This window comes from Anthonomus grandis, chromosome 3, assembly GCF_022605725.1.
Source record: "Anthonomus grandis grandis chromosome 3, icAntGran1.3, whole genome shotgun sequence".
Classification (NCBI taxonomy): domain Eukaryota; kingdom Metazoa; phylum Arthropoda; class Insecta; order Coleoptera; family Curculionidae; genus Anthonomus; species Anthonomus grandis.
The window spans coordinates 32,270,831-32,294,035 of record NC_065548.1 but is presented as its reverse complement, the minus strand read 5'-3'; the positions used below and the strand labels follow the sequence as shown (position 1 = coordinate 32,294,035).

The 23,205-nt window shown below is 32.0% G+C and overlaps 1 protein-coding gene across 3 annotated transcripts in view; it reads right to left on the bottom strand.

Moving 5' to 3' along the window:
- Positions 1-19,974, bottom strand: part of LOC126734400 (egl nine homolog 1-like) — a 48,925-nt gene extending 28,951 nt beyond the window's left edge. The window contains exons 1-2 of one of the 3 annotated variants that reach the window (XM_050438018.1): positions 19,201-19,974; positions 4,280-4,758 (exon numbers count right to left, since the gene is read on the bottom strand). In XM_050438018.1, coding sequence (XP_050293975.1) covers positions 4,280-4,758; positions 19,201-19,549 — 828 coding nt within the window. In that variant the 5' untranslated portion in view covers positions 19,550-19,974. The remainder of the gene's footprint in view (positions 1-4,279; positions 4,759-19,200) is intronic. The other 2 variants (XM_050438020.1, XM_050438021.1) reach the window with 2 other exon arrangements.
- Positions 19,975-23,205: the final 3,231 nt, after the last annotated feature.

Below are 23,205 nucleotides of genomic sequence, written 5' to 3'. Positions count from 1 at the left end.
GCTAAAATTTCTGCGCTAAATTATTTGCCAATTCCCAAAAATCCTACAATAAAGCTTCGTATTTTCAATAGTTTATACTAAGTTTTTCTAAAATTGCAGTTCTGTAATCCAGCGTTCGATGGCTTAGTTTTTAATAAAACACATTGACCTGAATTTAAAATGGTTAAATAATTAATTGCAAAACCACCGGCTTTCGACCGACAGACCAGCTATGCTAAAATTCACTCATTGCAATTAAACGGTTTAACATATTAATTTTTAGACGATTATAATACGAATACTTCTTTATAGATATAAAACAAAAAGCCAGTAAAAATATAAGTAAGTATTTAGTATGAATAAAGGAAAAAGAAAATCTTTAATTGTAGGTGATTTTGTTTATCGAAATTATATTGTATGTTTAGGAGACCATATAGGGTCAAAACAGTGTTAGCTTATTTTAGATATAAACTAGAATAAGTAGTGGGAACGCAGGCATATGTAACTTTTTTGTCATCAAGAATAGCTTCGGTTATCTGGTACCTACGAGAAAACGAGAAAGCTGCTGCAGTACGTTAATAGCAAAGTAAAGTATGATTCTTGAGTTAAATGCAAAAATTCCAATACCATATGATCCTATTTCTACCAAAGGCATTGATAGGGTTTTTAAAGACTTGTCTAAGAACGGTCTATCAAAATTCGGTCAACTTATGAAATCTTTTAGGAAACCCAAAAGATAAAATTTAAATTTAAGACATATTAGACATACATTTACATTTTAGACACGTAGGACAAACCAAAAGAAAAGAGAGAAAGAATTAATGTCAGATTTAAAGAACATGTAGCATAGATCAAATATGGATACTGTGCAGAAATATGCAACTTAATAAGTTAAACCAATTCATAACAATAGAAAATTAGATGCATACAAAAGTTCACCAATAATCAAAAATAAAAAAAAATTGTTAACAGTAATAAAGGCCCAATCCCTTATAGTCAATTACGTTTTTGACTTTATTAGTTACATCTTTAGTATATAAAGCCACTTGTTAATGGTTTTAGTTTAGTTTTAATCTTCTCTCAAAGATGCTAATGTAGTTAGCAAAACATGTGTCAAGAATAAAATAAAGAGTTGTGTTGAGTGGTAAAACTGTCTCGTAATTTGAGTGTCACACCAAAGATTTTAACCATAAGACTATAGACATCGTTGCAAACTCAACTGTGAAAGAACTGTTAAAAATGAATTTTTAAAAATTGAATCTGCAGCGGAAAATAATAGGCGTAAAAATTAATGAGAGTAAAATCAAGTATGACCACAGTAAGATAGGCTCTTGACATCATATCTCATGACGAGGGCAAGAATTTGTGCCTAGTGAAAAGATTATAAAAAAAAATTCAAACTGCTTCAGAAGCAAAATTATAATTTGAACAAAAAAAAGTGTTTCGGCGAAAATGCTTAGTTTTATAGATAAAATGACATATTTGGAGGTTTTTTTTTAATTTTTTTTAATGAGTTATGGCATTTTCAGTTTTTCGCTAAAGGTACTTATTTCAGGAAAAAAACATTAAAACAAAGCTTCATTATTTCTCTTTCAAATGCCATATAAACGAAATTTTTGTGAACTATACAGGGCCAGCTAATTTTTCTAACAACTTTTCTCATCCGACCCAAAAACCATATTTTATTTATTAACTTTCTAGAGGCGCCACCTGGACGATTTATCTTTCAGGGAATTAAAAACTATAATAAACCAAATATTTACGTATAATTAACATTTGCGGCGTCCCTATACACTATTAGAAAATGAAACATCATCTGTAAGATTCCAAATTTTGTTTTACATTACATACTAAAATTTCAGAATTCCAGGTACATTAGAAGTACCAAAAAAATGCATTTTTCTCAAACAAGTCAATTTTCTCCGATTTTTTCGTTAAACGTCACCACAAGCGTGAAATGATCCAATATGGCCGCCAACAGCAGGTATCTCGGCACGTTATTTTTCGGGGAGGTAAGGGTGTCACAGTTTCGTTAAATTTTCAATGAAACCTACCCGGAACCTGTCAATTAAAGGTACCGTCTAATCAGAAAAACTACGAGCTTTCCGAATATGTGCATATCATTTGGGGAAATTGTATATTGCGGCCAGGAAAATTCAGCAGTGTTTGACGTCTGCGAAAAATGTCGTATTTTCCACACATTTCAAGGCCAACTCGGAAGGCTCAAAAACAAATTGGCACTTTTTATTAATTTAAAATTAATGGGATTTATACACCGTGGATTGCATTGGTCTATTTAATTTAAAATTTGGATTTAGGTGTTTAGTGAGTTTTATGATATGGAAAAATTTAATAGTTATTTGGTTATTAAGTTATGCAGTTTAGCACTTTTTAAAAATTAAATAATTATATGCACACAGATTTGTTGAGCATATAATTATTTAATTTTTTTAAATTACAGATTTTAGAGTTACGTGACCATCATAACTTTTTTGCTATTTGTCCGATTGGGTTGAAATTTGGTATTTGGGTTTATTTAGTATAAAATTATTGATTTTTTTACAAATTTTTAAAATATTCAGTCTTAAGGTCACGTGACTATCAAAACATTCTTCCTATTTGGTCGAATTGATTGAAATTTGGTATTTGGGGTTTATTAAGTAGAAATTTTTGTTTTTCTATAAATTTTTAAAATATTCAGTTTTAAGGTCACATGACTATCAAAACTTTCTTCCTATTTGTCCTATTTGATTGAAATTTGGTATTTGGGGTTTATTTAGGATGCAATTAATAAATTTTGCATGTAATATCAAAAAAAAAAGATTACAACGTTTGCAGAATTCATGTATACGTTTTATTTACAATTTAAGAGCCCGTGATCACATCAGATACAAGTTACCTGCACTGAAGTGGTTAAATATGTAGGATCGAGAGACGGTACACTTTAACTTTATTGAACGGAGATCGTTTAACTTTTAGATGCTCCACTCATGATCGTATCACTTCGTCAAAATACCCTTTTAAATATACCAAAGCATCGCACAGCTATGTTTCGACGTAGCTTTTCATTTCTTGCTTCAAAAGTATGTCACAATTTGTTGCATAATAAACTTCAAATTTGTCAAGTTTTACGAAAAACATAAAAGGGTTTGTGCTGAGTAAATATAGTTCTATACCAGGGTTGTGAACTTTTAAATATATTTGGATTAAATTTTGTGAATTTCTCATTATCATAATTATTGTTACTAATTAGAGCTGTTTATACCATGTCATTTATAATATTATGTATTGCTGCATTCTGTATGCTCGGTTAAGCAAACAGCTTTGGCTGCTATTAGCCGAGTTTAATTAAAATTCATTTATTATTATTATTATACATAACCCCAAAATAAAACTCTCTGTTATATGAAAAAAGTGAGCAAAATTCTATTGAATTAAATTAAAGAATTATTGATTAAGCCAACCATCCTAAAAAATATTTAACCGATCAAATACGTGCCTTAATTTATAAAAAACTCGACAAACAATCTACAAAAATTTCTTAGAAAAGAGTAAATTAGACATCAAAAATTCAAAAATAAAAAAGAAAGAAATAATTCACATTATTGAGAATAGAATAACCTCTATTATTACACATGGACCAGGGGGCGTCTATGAAACTAACGTCTAGTTCAACGACCTAAATAACAACATTTTCAAGTTAATTACAGCCCAACTAGTAACTGATGACTGGTCTTTTATTAATTGATGAATTTACCTCCTTGAAAATCCATACTAAAATATTATCAAGATTCATGAAGATGAAAAATATCTGGAAATCCAGCCTAGCCAGTTGCTATGCTAATGCAACTGTGGCCACTCTGAAGAGCCACTCCAATTAGCTACTCAATGGTTCTTACTTGATGGAAGTCCCTCAAGAATGTAAAATATTGGTTAAATCAATAATTTTGAAATCCTACAATGCTACAACCTTAATTTACAAAATCAAATTTTCAACCCTCAACTGGACAACGATCGCCCAGGACAAACCAGTGATAAATCCATCTTGGATTGACCGGAAACTGATATCTGAAAGCCTTTCATGACATACAACAAAAATTGAGTGTTGCTTGGAGCATTTTAAGTAAAAGTTTTTGGACTATTTTAACTAGATTTTTCTTAATTTTATAATATGATTTATATTTATTAGGGTAGCTTTAATCTGTTCAAGCCTATTTCCTTAGGCAAATTAATGTATTATTTTTTTCTTTTATTCCTTAGTAAAAATAAAATAAATAGAAAATAACTTTTAAAAACTTACTTTCGTCCTTCCAGTTATATTATATTGTCCTAATTTTCCATTGTTTACCATTCTATTTGCCCTAGTAATTAATGCATCCACCCTTCCAATTAAATATCCAATATGTTCACACTCTTTTTCCTTCCCATGCACCCAACAAATTTGATCACTTCTAATTGTTTTTAACTCCTCTTTTCCTTTACCTTTGGTTGACACCAACTGACCATCTCTAAGTGCTCCTTTTTCTTTAATATTTAATACCTCTGCCAAAATTTGGCTGCCTTCCTCATCACCTAAAAATTTATCTAGAACACATACTCCATAAGTAGACAAATCCTCAATAATGTTTTGACACATTGACTCAATTTTCTCGTCCTTTATATGGTGGTCAATGGGAGCGATAAGGGTGACTGCAGGGAAGTATTTTGAGTTTTTGGTTTTTGGCTGGACCATGTTAAGACTTATAGGAACTGATGATTGGACTACCTCCAGGGCCTTTTCTGGAAAGGAAAATGCCATTACTAGAAACCAATTTTTATTAAAAGAAAAAGGCTTTTTGTATATATAGAAGATAATATTATATTAAAAACTTTTCTTAAAACCATTATGACAAGAATATTTATAAACTACAAACATCAAAATGGTTTAGCGGAAAAGCAAAAAGACATTTTATTTTTAGATCAAAAAATGTATTTCCCAGATAAATTGTATTCACATTCATCATATTATGTTATTTTTGTTGATATTAAATAAACAGTTTAAATTATTTAAGGCATGATTAAATAGTTAAATTCTTCTACCAACATTTTACAATATACATTTATGTTTACAGTCAATCAACTAATGTAGTAAGAATATATTTTAAAACACGGTTACAAGTAGATGGTATGATACGGAGCAGGGTGATGGAAATTCTACCAAGGGCGCTATACCAAGGTTATGGCAAAGAGTTAAACAGACTGGAGAAATAGAAATACATACTATTCTAACAGGAGTAATAAAACCTATACAAAAAAACTACCATTTTTTAGTTCGCCTTCAGGCATTATGAAACCCAAATACTAGGTTTCTTGGTATATATTTAGGTTTCTTGGTATATATTTGTTATTTTCCCTAATATTTGACCGATGGAAACGTCAATGGTCTTTTCTATTGATAAACACTAAGAATTTTCATTTATTTTGTTAATTTTTTTCGCCTTTGTGTTTTTTTATTTAAATATATGCCTATATTATTTCTTTAAAATAAAAAATTGTCGTTTAAAACCACCACTATCCATTGGAAAATCATAATTGAATTCATAGAAAATCACAAAAACTTGTGTTCATCCACTTTTGGTTTTAATATGGCAACATGTGTGCAATCAATAGGACCTAGAACACCAGGGAAATTGGATCTCTCTATAAATGTTAATTTATTAATTTCTCTAATCTCTTATATTTGAAAAATTAATTAATCGGTCCGCAAGGTGATTGTCAATAATTTCAGTAATTTTATGGATCCAATGACTTGTAGTAGTTTCGCTAATTTCAAATTTAAAATCTTGTCCAATGCTTCTTTGGTAACAATATGTGGCATAAAATCTTAATATATGTACTAAAACTGCCCATTCAATGGTAACTCTATTACCTCTATTATTAACAGAAGGTTGTGGAAAATAGGGTCAAATTAAATCTATTAGTTGTTGTGTTTAAGAAAGCTTCTTGATATACTAATAGTGATATACTAAAGGTATCATAGATAATATATATAATAACTAAAAATGCCTGGTATGACTATTGGTAAACAATAAATGAAACAAATACGTTTAAAAAAGGATGCTGTCACATTATGCACGTATTAAAAAATGAAGAAGCTATATCGTCTGGTGTATACGATATACCCAAGCATGTCGTCGACAAATCGTTAAAAAATAGGCAATCCGCAAGACACTCACGACTGAAAATTTTATTTAGAATCAGTCATATCAAGCAATCGTGTCGAATCGTGATTTTAGAATCCCAGCCCAGGGCTCTTCACATTGGTGAAAGAGGTGAAAATTTCTGAACGCCATTAATTATTAAGATGTGTTTTATTAGCGCCAAAACGATTTGAGTTAATTTATTTTTGTTTAGATCATGTTATATTATAGTGCAATATTTTAGCACAATTTCAGTTTAAATCGTATATAAACAACGTCGCACGACCTCGATATGGTACTTGTCTTGAACATATCCTTTTTAAATGTCAAAGTACATTACTTGATAATTTAAAATCAGATTAGTAATCACTACCCAGTAGCACTATTTATTTCTTTTACACAACCTGTTAATGAAATAAAACCGGCTCAAAATAAACGCCTTATAAATTATACTAACCTTAAGAATGATTTGAGACTAGAAACATGGGTTGAAGTTTATGGCACAAATAATGAAAGTACAAGTATGATTTGTATAGATAAACTGCAATTTCATTTACAAAAAAAACTATGGTTATAAAATTTAAACAAGACAAAAACCATTTTCGAAAAGAATGGATGAACTCTAATGTACAAAAAACTATTATAAGAAAGAAATAAACTATACGCTGACCTACTTCAACAACCAATAATATAGACATTAAACATAAATATAACACATATAAAAATTAATTAAAAGCCAATAGTAAGAAACAATATTTTGAAATGCAAATGAATCAAAATTCTACATCAAAACCAAAAATTTGAGACCACATAAATAAAATTTGTAACAAACTAAATCAAAAACCAAAATACGCCAAATAAAATCTACAAATAGTAATGTATACACTAAGAAACAGACTATTTCAAATGAATTCAATCTCTTCTATAGCGAACTAGGTCAAAATCCAAATTATAATGATGACATTCAATATCTCGAAAATTCTATGGTTTTAAGGCATATGCCAATCTTTGAAGTCAATAGAACTATAATAAATCTTAAAATAAAAAAATCTCCTGGATTAGACAATGTAAGAAGTAAATGCCTAAACAACATTTTACAGATTTTGACGTGAATAATAAATAAGTCGTTTAATATAGGGTGCTTTCCGGACTGCCTAAAAAACGGCATTATTAAACCCTTATATTAAGTGGTGATAAAAACAAAATCAAATTACAGACCTCTCTCATTTTTGTTAACATTTTCGAACATTTTTGAACATTTAATTAAAAAAGGAGTGACCAATTTGTTAACTAATTTTACTGCTTTGTCAGACTTGCATTATGGTTTCAGGGAGAGGAGATCTACGCAGGATGCAATTACATTTTAACCATCACACATATCTGATGCATTAGATAATAGTGAAGCTTGCTTATGCCTATTTGTGGATCTTCCAAAAGCCTTTGATTCTGACTGTCATGAGACATGCAGTGAATTTACTTTTTATAATTTATGTAAACAGCATGAGTAATCTTGATGACACCGTTTTAGTCTGTAGAGCAAAGTCTTGGCAAATTATACCAACCCAAATTGAAAAACACTTTGTGGAATTAAAAAACTGGGTTCAACACAATAAATTAACTTTAAATATACAAAAATCTAAGGACATGTCTTCCCACAATTACAGAAATTCCCTTCCAAGGCTTGGCAATATTGGGGATTGTGAAATACCCGAAGCACCATCTTTTAAATATCTTGGTATTAAAATTGACAATTTATTTAAATAGGACCTTCATATTGATGAAGAGGTTCAAAAGTTAAGGGGACCCTCTCAACATTTATGTATCTTGAAGACTTTTTGACTACCAGATATCTAAAAATTGTATATATGTCTCTTGTAAAAAGTCATTTAGCTTATGGGATTTTGGGATGGGGAAGCGTTTCTGAAACACATATACAAAAATGAAAATCAATTCAAAAATGATTTTTAAAAATAATTTTTGGCAGACAGAACATATCCCACTGATAACCTGTTTTCTGAAAGTAACATATTAGATTTGCGTCAATTCTATTACTTAGAAATCCTGATATACATAAAGAGAAACAAGGCAGAGTTAAATATTATCTGCTAGGCAAAACATCTTGGCATATCCAACCATGACTCATAAAACTCATGGTCAAAGGAGTTTGGAATATTATACTCTAAGATTGTATAACATACTCCCAAATGATATAAGGATGGTTGAAAGTTTTGACTCTTTCAAACGCGAAACCAAAAAATGGATATTTTTAAAGGGTAGAAAAGTTTTCAATGATTTAATAAATCTTAAATACATCAAATGAATGCTTTTTGTTTCAAACGGCTTTTGAAATATCAACTTACATGTATTACTATTACATATTGTACCAATTATTATACTTTTAAATGACCTTTCTAATCCTGGCTATGGACTGTTTACTCAATAAAGACAATTAACTAAATTTGACGTTTACCTTAGCGTGCTTCAGTGATATTTTTAAATGTTTGTTTTTATTTACTATATTGGCTAGTAAGCTAGTATATTGGTTTTAATAAACGTTATTATTATTATTATAATGTTGCGTGGTCTATAGGAAACAGGTATTCGGACTGACATTGTCTTTGTTTTCGTACAACACCACGTTTCGGTCGGTAAGTATCTCCGACCGTTATCAAGTGTAAACTAAAGCAATTTCCTATTTTGCAGGCTTATATATGATTGATGGGATCAATGAGACGTAAATTCTGATGATGCGTGAAGAGAGCGTCTAATAGAAAAGGTCTCCATATGTTGGGAACATCCACACCGGGTTGGCTGAAGACGCCCTGGTTTTGCGTTATATATTCAGACCAGTGAATGTTATGGCCGTTTGTCCAAGTATGTTCAGCAATGCCTGATCTGGCTACTTCTCCAGTGGTCGTCCATTTGCAATGTTCCTTGGTCCTAACTGCCAAAGGCCTTTTGGTTTCTCCAACATATGAGTCCCCACACTCACAAGGGATCTGGTAGATGCAGTTGTTGGTGTCTGCTGTAGATTCTGGCTTTGTTATGGAAACAGAACTTCTTATTGTATTGCCAGATCTAAAGGCAGTTTTTAGATGAAACTTTTTAGCAAGGCGTCGGATTTTCTCGGATGTACCTTTTATATAGGGGATTGCGAGAAGCCCAGTTGATTCATCCTCTTGCTTGGTTCTGGTTTCCTTCGCCATCGACCGTGTAGGTATTGTCCAGTATGTGTGGGTTTTCGATAAACAGACGTTCTTATAATACCATTTTACACGTCAAAGCTAATCATTTTATCCTCTGGTCCGATGTTGATAGGTCGAAGTAGATCCACAAAATGACTGGAGTTCTTAACGTATGAATCAGTATTCAGTTTGATTATTTCTAAAAGGAACCTAGAAAGTTCTGACGTTGCCCTTGAGCTAGTAATGGGTCGCAGTGGCATCAATTCCTTGTGAACCTTCGGTAGTCCATAAAGATGTGGAGGCTTACTGTGATGTCGGGTAAGTCTTCAAGTCTTGTATGTACGGCGCCCGTTAAAAAAGGAATAGTTCTCTAGTGTTCTGTACCCTCTTCCTTCAATGGTCGCCATTGGATCTTTTGATAACAACCTGTATTTTCCTTTCTGTAGAACCTCTTCGATTTTGGTCTCGTAGGTATTCACGTCCATTATAACTGTCGCAGTACCCTTATCCGCTGGTCGGATTTTAAGGGTTTTGTCCTTCCTCAGATCTTTCAGCACTCTCTCTTCCTCTCTGCCAATATGTTTATTAATTTTCTGTCTGTTCAGCTGGTCCAGAGTGCTTCTAATCTCTAAAAGACCTTACAATACCAGACAAAATAACAGCAACATCTACTAAATATGGTTTATAGTGATGATCAGCATGGTCTCCATCCTAGTATTGTATTGCATGGAAGAGAGACCCTGCTATGTGATATGGTAGCCTTTGAAGATTTGACTCAGTTCAATAGGGTGGTCAATGATCACGAGTCTATTCTGGATCTTTGCTTCTCAAATCTTGATATATCTTATACAGTTAAATGCAGTGGTCTTGTTAAACATGATCCTCATCACCCACGACTTGAAGTTGCCTTATCAACCTAAATCCTTTTGGATGCACCTGAACTTGGTATTATAATTTTAAACATGTGCACTTGTCAACAATCACTTATTAGATTACAACTGGAAAACCATCATGATAATGATTTAGATCTCACTGTTTCTAACATTTACTCAGTACTGTATGACTGTTTTAATAAGTTTGTACCTATAAAACACTTTTTTTCTCCTAACATTATCCCCAATGGTTCTCAAAAAAACTAAAAAACATAACTCAGAAGAAAATCATGCATAAATTGTATAAGAAGGGTGGTTCTCCTTCTGCTTATGTAAATTCTATTGCCCTGCGGTTGGAAGCTAGTAATCTGACCATGGAATGTTACAATCTTAGAAAAGCAGAAAATTCTATCATCAATGAGAGTAAATATTTCTAAGGAAGTATAAATATTAAAGAAGTTTGTTAATTCTCAGTCTAATAATGGTAATACTAGACTTCCAAGTGAAATTTTTCTTGATGACTCTAAAGCTGACTCTGCCCTTTCTATTACTGAATTATTTGCTTTACACTTCTTCATCTGTTTACAACACTAGTATGTTAAACACTGAGTGGGAACTAAAAATGTTTTAAATAATCATGATTCTGAAAGATTTAATTTAGTGTCTGATGTATTAATAAGCCCTATTGATGTTGAATAGTTGAATGCTCTCTTTCTAGACTTGACATCAGCAAAGAAGCTGGACCTGATCTTATACCCAATAGAGTGCTAAAAGAATGTTGGCATTCACCATATCCAACTCTTTATTATATTTTTAATCAATCTTTATTACTTGGCGAGTTTCCCAATAATTGGAAATTATCAAATGTTTGTCCAGTCATATTAAACCAACCATGAGCAGCAAGTAAAAATAGTACTATGTTCCTATGTTCACCATTTCAGGCATCTTCTGGAGTTGCTCAAGGTTCCCATCTCCGACCCCTGCTTTTTAGTCTTTTTATTAATGATCTTGGATCATTCTTGGAATCCCATTTCCTGCTTGTTGACTTTTACGACCTAAAAGTATACAGACAAATCTCCACTCCAAATGATATTATTACTTTGCAAAATGATATAAACATAATATATTCCTGGTGCCAACAAAATGGCATACTGCTTAACTTAAATAAATGTTGTTTTTTGAGATTTAGTAGAAAAAAAACCTTATGCTGTTGATTATTCCATTAACAATGTTGCATTAAAGATTGTTGAATTGGTGAAGAATCTGGGTGTTTATCTAGATCCAAAGCTTAGTTTTTCTTACCATTTTGACATTATGATCTGTAAGGCAAATAAACTCTTAGACTTTTTGAGGAGATCATGCAAGGATTTTACAAACATTCCGGCACTAAAAACATCATATCTATCTTTAGTTCGATCGAATCTTGAATTCGCAAATATAATATGGTCCCCTTGTTATCAAAACAACATATGTCGAATTGAAAACATCCAATCCAGATTTATAAACTTTGTAAGATACAGACTATTCAAATCTGGGGTAGTTCTTAGTATGGAGCAAACTATGTCTTATTTGTCTGTTACTGCATTGTCATTAAGAAAATAATTTTATAATGTCTGTTTTGCTTACAAAGTGCTGAGTGGCCTCATCAGATATCCTGAGTGGCTCTTTTCTCATTTCATATCCCATAAATAGTCTTGATTCCTTTTGCAGTAATTTTAAAAAATTTAAGAAATATGCATATGATGTTATCTTAGTTTAGTTTTCCATTTCTAGATACTTGTACAAGTGTCACTAAAAGATACACTTATTTAAAAACAAACAAAATGTTTACATTACTGCCTTGACATTAGGTAGATTTATTTAAGAGAGTAAAAAGAAATAATAAAAGCAAAAAGAAAAAAAACCAAAAAGAAGGACCTCACACAGAAATAACTGCTCCTACTGATCGAAAACACGATATGCCAGACTTTCTAATATGTATTAAAAATATAAAATTAACTCTCATATAGGGCGTCGGTATATCATAGATAAATCGGTCAACATTTCAGTAGGTTGGTTCTTGGGGTAGAAAGGTAAAAGAATATGATGTCTGTTACTAAGTCGGGGAACCACAATTCAATCAATAAAGTTTATTTGTAATAATACATGTCTAGAGCACTTTTTTAAGTCTTAACTAAGTAAAAACTTATATGTATATAAGCGATTAAAAATTCCAATTTTTCATTTTAAATTCAAAAAAAAAAAAAAAAAAAAAACATGCTTTATTGTTATTAACAAAGAAAAATTTTTCTTAACAAAGCTTCCTTAAATTACTACCACTACACCCCATACACACTCGAGTTCCAAAACAAACATCAGAAAACAATACATAAGAACAGCAGAAAAAAAATACATAAAAAGTAAATTAAATTCCATAATTATCCCCTCAAGTATAAGACAGCAAAGAATTCTAACCATACAAAAAAATTAAATAAAATTCAAATACTGTAAACTTACACTTAGGGAAAATTAGAATGTGTCGACGTAGTATTCATCCAGTGAATAGTAACATTTTTCGGTCAAAAGTATTTTCAATTTACATTTAAAAGTGTCAATACGTGTTGCCTCCCTGATACCACCTGGTAAACGATTGAAAATTTTTAATCCCTCATAGAAAATACATTTTTTAGTTAATGTGGAGGATTGGATTGGAAGATTTAGATCATTACTTGACGCGTTAAGTATCTTGGATTTGGGGTTATAAATTTAAAGCTATTTGCAAAAAGTAAGCAGGCCACTTCCTAAATGTAGAGGGAGAAGACAGTGTGTATGCCCAGCCTAACAAATAATGGGCGACAGGAATCTCTTGGTTTCGCCCCACAGATGTAACGTACAGCACGCTTCTGTAAAACAAGCAGCATTTGTAGATGGTAGGCAGCTGCATTACCCCAGAAGCAAATGGCATACCTAAGGTAAGATTCAATTAACGGAAAATATACAGATCTTCTAAACTCCATGCCACTCCATCATTCTTCTAGATTTTGTGCTGATTTTTAACGTTGTGTAATCGGAATATTTTTATTACTTTAAATAACGGAGTTATTGATTTTCAAAGTTTGCTATTTTCCACCGTTTTTCAATATGCGCGTGAAGTTTTTCTTCCTCCTTCCTCTTTTCTCCTCTTCGAGTATGCTCATGCGACAAGATGGCATATGATATATTTGAGTGAAAGTATCTATGATAATCCATTAGAACAGCCTGCCTTGAAGTCACCTTCACAAGATTTCGATACAAAATGAGGTATTTAGAGAGCTTTTTACACAGATTTGAGCTATTGAGGAATAATTTATTGCACAACACATAACAGAATATAGATTGATTTATTAGTTTTGTTAGGGGTAAAACAATTACATTCTGGATGGTCTTTATTACTTTTTTATTAATTTTTATTAATATCATTGCAGTCTCTACTTTTACTATTTTCCAGTTATGAAATAGCATCCCTAACATCATTGTAACTATTTCTTTAAATTTAAACTCAGAAATATTATTGACAGATGCTTTAAGTGTTCATTAAAAGTGTTGTGTAAAGACTATTTATCATATTTTCGGCAACTGAACAGAAAAAATTTAAGCCTTGATTTAATTTTTGCATTCATTTTGAAAGTCATTATTAAACCAGCTTATTTTTTATTCTTTTTGGTGTCTACTAATAAGTTTACATTTTAGCGGAAAAGTGCTTTCCACAGCCTCTAATATTAAATTAATAAAATCAATATATAAAATCAAAATTACTGGACTCAACTTTATTATAAAGAGTAAAAAGACCAAAGTCTGTAATTGGTCTTCGTTTAATCTAAGTTTAGATTCTTCACTCTGGCAGGTGATTTCAATGTAAATTATAATGAGGAGAGCTCTATTGAAGCACTGATACTATGTAACCTACTTAATTCATTTAACCTTAAAATGCATGTTGAATCTCCGTTACTCAGTTCTCATCCAGCACTATTGACTATATCTGCACTAACTATCCTGAACATGCGGTAAATTACACCGTTGTGAATTCTGGCATTTCGGACCATAAAGCAGTTATTTGTGAAATTAGTGAAGAGGAGATATGAACCAAGACTGCTCCATGTTCTTATGATCGAATTTTTAGCAAAAAGAATTTCGGGGCATTTCAGCATATGCGGCTGGATGGGACGGCATGATGGATTCGCCTGACCTAACCTCATGCTTCCACCAGAAATTGGTACACGTCTTTTATGCCTCTTTTCCCATAGTGAAAATCAAACCAAAAAAGAATAAGTCCTGGTTTACTAAGGGACTTCATGTAAGAATCTCCATTCTCGTCATACTTTGAGAAAATTTACAGATTGTCCAGTTTTTCATCAATATTATAATTCATATAGAACCATAACATTATTCTAAGGCTGTGCCTAACTTCCCTGCTGATGACATTAATAATTTTTTTACCGAAATTGCTGAGAAAAACCTAACCTACAGACCTGGATTAGCTTAAACAAATATTACTTTCAATGAAAAATAAAAACTCAGCTGGAGAGGATCTGCTAAAATATTTCTTAACATACTTAGATATAAGTATGTTATTTTTGATTTAAATGAATTCTTGATTCTTATCCTAATTTAGTGTTGATTTTTTATTATTTATTTTGTCAAACTCACTACTTTTTTTTTATTAGCAATTCTTTCATAGGTTAGTTGCATGAATCTAATACAGTTCATGCATTCGTACTTGTACATCTATATATTTAATTGTTTTTCCTGTAACTGGGTATATTATAATAATAATAAGCCTTTATTTCCAACAGGCAACTTGCCCAATAACAGGAAACAGTTGGAAAACAATGAAAAATATATTTAAAAAAACACACACAAACAAACCTAAAAGAATAAAAAGAAAAGAAAAAAGTAAAGTAAAGTCACAATCTCAAAAGTTATCCAAAAAATTAGAACAAATAACTATTAATATGATTTAAAAACCCAATTATAAAAGTTTAACAAGATAATCACATATTCAACAAAATTAAATTAAATTAACTGCAATATACCTACTAACTATAATTTAAACACATGGGTCTTAATCCCAAGAGTAATGATCCACCAAGGTATCGACAATCACATGAACCGGACAGAAATTTATATCGCACATGCGACAGCTCCGATTAAATATAGCGCATATTGTATATAGTGGCGATTTCAACAGGATGTTAGTATGAGGCCTTGGCAGAAAGAATGTTAGGGGATGTCTAGCATTAAGCCTAGGCACCTTGAAACACCATACACCAGACAGAAGTACAGGACTATCAATGAATCCATTCAGTAACCCATGCAGGAATTTTACAGAGAAGATCATTCTTCTGAGATGTAATGGATGTAGATTGAAGAGTTCCAATAGTTGCCGATGATCAAACCCTCTTACCGGATATATGCCATCCTGCCTGAAGGCCAAAAACTTAGCAAATCTATGCTGAACAGATTCAAGGAGACCAACATGATTCTGATAGAGCAGGTTCCATATAATGCAGCTAAACTCCAGTTTTTATCTCACAAAGCAACAGAAAAGCAGTCTTAATGTAGATTCCAAAGTAAAACTCTGAGAACTTCTAATTATGAACCCAAGCCTTCTCAGGGCTGACTTGACTATGTTGTTGAAGTGTAGAACGAATGTAAATTCAGAGTCAAAGGTGATACCAAGATCGGTAATTTGCTCTAATCTACTTAAAATAGTATCATTAATAAAGTAATTAAAATTTAAGGGTGTTTTTGATCTAGAGTAACTGACCACACTACATTTAGCCGCATTCAAGCCTAACCTGTTAACAGCGCACCATACCTCCAATGTATTTAGACAGTTCTGAAAAAAAACACAATATGTAACCTGTTGGAAATAAAGCTTATTATTATATAACTTTGAATGTCCTTGTTGAAGCTATTAATGCATCATGGGTTGTGGGAACTTTTCCGCCTTGCTTAAAATCCGCTAAGGTTATCCCAGTTTAAAAGATCTAAAAGGTTGCTGTCAACAAGTGTGTGTGGGGTCTAAGTTTACAACTGTCGACTGGGGAGTCCCTTAGGAATCTGCATTGGGACCAATACTTTTTCCCCTATATATAAATGACCTTACCCAACTCTGTATCCAGGTAAAATTTACATTGTTTGTGGATGACACAACCATTCTCTGGCATGGTTTTGATATCAACTCCCTACAGAGCCATAATGACTGATCTTAAACTTATATTTCAGTGGTTTAGGGCAAATTTATTATCTTTAAATCCACAAAAGACTAAGCTATTATGTTTTACAAATAACCATAGCCTTGATTACATTTTTGTTGCCAACTGTCCTGTCCAGCAGTACTGTGTCAATACATTTCTGAGTCTAGTTATTGACAAGGATACTGTCCCTCAGCAATCCAGTTTCTCCAGGCTGTTTTGCGGTTACTGTGGCTTGTCAAGAGCTTGGAGGGGAAATTGGAAGGACAGTATACTTTTTTTGAATACTTCTCTCTGATTGAATCTCAGGTATGACATATGTTTTTGGAGGAGCATGGTAATTTACGTCTTCCTATACCAACATCTGCTTTAGTCAAGAGATCAGTTTTTTATGAGGGTATAAAAGTTTTTAACCATCTGCCGAGAAGCAATAGGGAGGTAAAATCTCCTAAACAATTTAAATTACTATTAAAAAATTCTTATGTACTCGGGCTTACTATTCAGTGATTGAATATTTCAATGACACATGTGGTTCACTAATGATGTTAGCATCTTCAGGAGAAGATTAAAATTGGGTAAACAAAAAAAACTTTTCCAACCTGCAACAACCAGAAATGGCTCCATAATTTTTAAGAGAAATTTTTGCCAATTCTAAAAGCACTAGCCAGTGTTTATTTAAGCAAAGACAATATGCTAATGTTTCATTAAAGACTTAAAAATCTCAAAACTTAATTCTAAAGGAAATTTTTAAAACACCATTATCAACAGGCATGCTAATAGGTTTTCTTGATTTATTAACATCTGGATTTAGACTTGTAGTATCATTCTCAGTTACCTTTACTGGTTAAGAGATCCTCTGGTGTTGAACACAGAAAATTATTAATCATTGCGTCCAGTGATCATTAGTCTGCTAACATGATTCCACCCTCATTTTATCTAGGGAACCCAAGTTTGAAAGAGCTGTAGTGGTTGTCTTTTCTGTTAACCATTTTTCACAGAAGCATTCCTCTCTAAGATTGTATTTTTTAAGGTAATTGGCCATATGGTAATTGTCATAAGTGTTAGTTATTACATCATAAAGAACAGGTACTTTTGCAAGGTTCAAACTTGAGGAGTGACATTCAAGAACTTTGTGCTAATAACTATGTTCTAAAGAAGAGTATTGCTGCCTAAAAGGAACTAGAAGAACATAAGTCAATTAATTGCAAAATATGTATCACTAGAAACAATGCAAGCAGATAATCATTCAGAATCTGAAGAAATCAACCACCTAAGAAGTTGTGTGAGAAGTAATACAAATGTGAAACCAAATTGTCAAAGTGTATATAATCAACCTGAAGCTACAACAGAGGTCCTTAATCATAAGTCAATTAGCATTAATAGCCAGAACTCTCCTGACATATCTTTTAGTAATAGGAAGAAAAAAAAATACTTATTTTGGGTGACTTCAATAAATTGTTAAGTAGGCTTTTAAAAGATATTTGTATACATTCTATTATTAAACCTTTTGCTATGTTTATTAATGTTATCAAAAATATACTCAAGTTAACAAAGACCATACATTTTATGATTATTTAATAATTGTTGCTAATTATAATAGAGTTTTATCTGCTGCATAAAAATTACCATAAATAATCTAGTCATCAAATTTAATACCAACATTTTTTTTTGAAAATTAAATTTTTGTGTACAAGGAAATTTTATGTTGCTAGATGTTAACTGCAATCTTAATTATTTCTTTTATACTACCTTAAGTAGTAAATATACTACCAAATGAAATAAATAATGTGGTAAATTATCACAAAATAAAAAATTAAATAGACCTTTGGTTAATTAATAATTTCAATCATATTTGCAATCAAATTAAATGTTTTAATAGTATACCAATTTAAATTTATTAGGTTAAAATTATTGTATAACTGTTGCTGAGAATGATTACAGTACAGCTGATGTTTCAAATTTTGTCGGTGAAACTAAAATTCACTTGAAAATATAAGTAAAAGCAATAATTTTTAGGAGGAATTTTTAATTCAGGGTACACACACACATTTTGGTCAAAAATAAATACTTTTTTAATTTTGCAGTTTTAATATATCATTCAGACTCAACTGCAATAAATAATTTTAGGTCAAAAGCGTCTAGGTCATTTATGAATAAAATAAATAGAAGAGGCTGCTGGGAGTCTTGGAATTGCTGATTGTATACTTATAGGTCTATAGTTTTTAACAATGTTTCTCTTCCCATTTTTATGAATGGGATACAAGAGTGTCAGGAAAATAGTAGATTGTAGGGACTTAGTAGAGAGTATGGTAGCAAACTTTTAAAATTTAAATTAATTATCAACGGAATACATTTACATTGTAATTATAGAGATAATATAAGAGTAATTAGTTACATTTGTGCAAATATGTTTATATTTATTTATTTACTGAGTTTATAATATTGACTGAGACCATTTGTAAGTACCACATAAATTATTATGTATAGGTGCCACCAACATTCTATTTGGCAGTTTATTTGTCAAAGGTGCACCTCAAAGATTCCACAAGCAGAAGTCTTAATGATAAAGAATTTTTCGTTGATAGCAACTATATAAATGTAAACCTTCCAATTTAAAATATTAATAATAATCAGAATACTCGGAAAATGTTTCCTCTTCAGCTCTTAAATAAAATTGATTATCTGAAGGAAATACCTTAATTTTGATAAAAATGGCTAAACTACAGAATGACCATCAAATTAATTACCCATACCAACAGGGACTACTTACTCTTACCTTTAGATACCACTTCCTCAATATTATTATTCAGGACAGGACTCAATGTTCCTCCTAACAACTCCCCAGCTGCACTTAAAATCTCACTCTCGGAACTACCCTCTGAAGTAAAAGTGGCAGGATCCAATTGATTATTATAGGAACGTCCAAACTTTTGCTCAAATGAGCTGGCATTACAGTTTGTTGCTTCAGTTTCCTTACAACTCTGTTTATGTCTTTTCCAATCTTTCTTCTGATGATCTTTACTGCAGTAATAGATTCCTCTACATTTAGAGCATCTTTGAAGATTGGATGTGGCGCCACAAACGAAACAACAAACTACTGTGCTCACTTGAGAACTCATATTTAAAATCACTTTCCTTTTTGACTTCAATTAGTTTTGTCATTTTATTGTAAATTAATGCAAGTAGAGGGCGCACCCTAAGCACAGCTGATGAATAAATTGAATTTTGCGTTTGTTTATGCTACAGACGACTTTGGACATTTTATCTTATCTGAACACAGTTGTAAAATGTAAATTCTACAAATACAGATCTTACCAGTCATTTTTGCATTCCGTAGATTTAGTCTATAAAGAGGTTAAATATTTAAGAATCACTAAAGTTTATAAATATACAACCATTCACAATATTCAGGTTACATGAGTCATTTTTAAGGCTTTAGCAGTAGTATCATGTAATTAGGATAATTAAGATATTCTTGTTTATGTTTGAATGCTAATGAAAAAATAATTAAATCCATGTAGCAAACCTCTATTTACTTTTCACGATATTTGACATAATTTTTGACATTGACGTAGAAACGTCATTTTTCAGGAATTTTCTTATTAGCTATATTCGAGTGAACGCTGTTCTGATCTTCGGTTAACCGAAGTGATACCAACCGTATTCGTTTTACATTTAATGACGTCATTGTTTACTCTTGGTCTGTCATAATTATCTCGAACCAGACCGGCGAGGTGGTTATCCGATTTGGTTTAGATTTGTTTGTAAACACGAGATAAAAGACAAAATTGTTTTTATTGATAACATTTTTTTATTTAAACTTGAATATACAATAATACGATCCCACAGGGTAGTAATAATTAAGCAGTATTTATATTAAACCAGATAAAATGGAAAATGTACACCTTTTAATTAACGATAAGTCCATATATATAGAGGCTTTCTACTTGCCATTTACTTCTTACTGGTAGGTTTTTTGGTATTTCTTTTCTACTAAAGTAAATAAAAACTACATACATCATATTACTCTCGCTTACTACACTGCAGAAATAAATGCAGGGCCTTTATTACTTAATAATTTATTTAATAGCCCTTTAAATTATTAGGTATTTTGTTTTTAATTTTTAGATGATTATACACTTGACTATTTAAGACAGGTGGCAATGACGGGCCGCATGCCGATTAAGGTCTCTTACACTTGCAGGGCTGGTAAAATCTTACTCCATACCTACTATAATATAAAAGAGGATTAGTAATAATATCCCTACAATCTTCTAGTGTCTAAAGTATATAGCGTTATAGAGGAAGGTACCCCAATCTGACCAGCAATTTTAATTTTTTTTCTGGGGGGAAAAGTAGAAAAGTGTAAAGCAAACGCCACCAAACCGAAGCAAAAAGATAAACAAGAACCCACAGAACACAAATATAGCAAGAACCATAACCAATAAAAAAAACAGCAGAACCATTGCATTCGGGTGGTTTGGTATTGGTTATGCGTTGACGTCATTATTTGTAACCAAATACGTCAAATATTCTGTTAATAGCGTCAAATAGCTGTCAACCAGAACCAGAACCGGCGTTGAATCGAATACAGCTATTGTAGGCCTGGCTTTCACGAGCGGCTAAATCACAAGTTGCGTTCGTGTTTCATCGTCTTTGTGTTTTATCGTCTCATTTTAATCGTGTTTTCTTTGTCTTTCATTGTGCACATAACAAGCGTAGCGGTATTTTTGAATTGTAATGCAATAATGTATACAGTGCATCCCAAAAGTTATGTCTAAATTCATTTAAAATTCAGGGGTGTGTTCGAAAAAAAAAACGCTCGGACCTGTCGATTTTTATTTCGAGTTGCGCGTTTTTGTACGTGAAGTTTGTATATACAGGGTTGCTCAAAAATAAATTGAAAGCACCTTTTTTTTATTTCATCTTTGAATTTCGCGTGGAATTCTACATATGTTTCATGCATCATGTCCTATACCTAAATTCAACAGTTATCAAGAAAAAAAAAAAAAAAATTATATTTTTGTGAAAATGTCATTAATCATTGCCCATTTAGATTTAGATGAGTTTTTTTTTTACCGGGGCCGAGTTGCCATCTTTCGAGCATAGTGGAGTTGCCACTACCTCCAGATTCCTTCTTTTTTTATCACAGGCGGAGTTGCCACCTTTTAAGCATAGTGGAGTTGCCACTACCTCCAGATTCCTTTTTTTTTTTTTGATAGATCCTTTCATTGTGTGGTACCTTTTTGACTGCAAAAGGACCCTTAAATTTCGGTTTTAACTTTCCTCCGCCAACCAGCTGTGAGTCTTCAATAGCCACAACATCTCCCACAGTTAACAATTTGGCAGAGTATCGAGACGCATTAAAATGCAGGGCTTGTTTACGTGCATGTTCTCGCATCCGAAGCCTGGCCTTGGAAACAGCCTTGTCTGCGTCAACAAAATCATCACATGGAATATCTTTTAAAAGATGCTGTGTTGACATTAATCGAGGATTTTAACCAAAATGAAGAACGCAAGGAGCGTAGCCTGTCACTGTATGGACTGTTGCATTTAAATTATCCTCTATTTGTGGTGCCATCAAGGTTTGTTATATTATTATAACCTCGATTATAACCTTGGTTGTGTTATTGTTATAATGCGTCACAACCAAACTGTATTCAGAGGAATCAAGCATACAATAAAGCAGTCTATTACCAAACCTTGTTATAGTCTTATTTCATACACCCTATGGTACCTACCTTTCCACATGGCGATCCTGCCTAAAGATCCAAGGCAAATTCAGGAACGTTTAAAACGTGCGTGAAGTAAAACCGTTGCAGACTGCAAAACCCAGTATAGTCTATGTATTAACGGCTAAGTATCAGTAATTATGGGAAAATCCATATCGAAAGAAAGTGAGGTAATCAGTTCGGGTGTGGTTAACTCAAACTTTATAGTCGAAGACGAAAAACTATCAGTTCCACATAATATTCGTGCCGTTTTGTACATTATTGCGACCTGTGTGTTTATTCTAACTGTACTAAGTGTCCGAAAGTTATACCGAAGGAGTTTGAAAAGAGACATCAGTAGGAGCATTGAAGCACCTGAGAGCACCAGCGAGAGCCCACGAGAAAGGCGGCAGAGAATAATATAACCGAGTAAACAGCTGCTGACCCTCTGGTATGTACATTTATGCCTAACGCTGATAATATACATTTTTGCAAAGGTCATTAGCCACGGGCAACAGGGTAACGACAGTGTCAAGTTCGCAGAACAAATTAATTTTTAATTAATTATGCTGACATTGTATTATTCTAGTAGAAGTAAATTTATAGGTCAGCTGTTACGCTTTATAAATATTACATTTTTTTTTAGTTAGGTAATAATTTTGTACGATTTTAGTTAAACATTTTAGACAAATAATAGGAAACCATTGTCTGAGCAAACAATTCTAAACTTCTATACGTAATGAATTTAAGCTTTATATTAGTATTTAATATTATAACATTATTTGTTAAATTGGCTACCTATGAGTGGCGTAAAAGTGACATTTGAGAACGTTTTAACCAAGTTATCAAGTTTAAAAGACGAAATTTTCAGGGAATCAAAAAGAGTCTTAAAGAAAAAGGTACCTCAGTCAGAAAGTATAAAAATTCAAGTAAGAGATAATTTGATAAAATTATACAGTGCTTTTCTTTGAAGTCCCCCCCCCATTTATTTTTTGAACGGGTCAAAAAAATTTTTTGAAACTTGGCATAAGTAAATTGGTCTATAGATACTATTTTTTACTGTA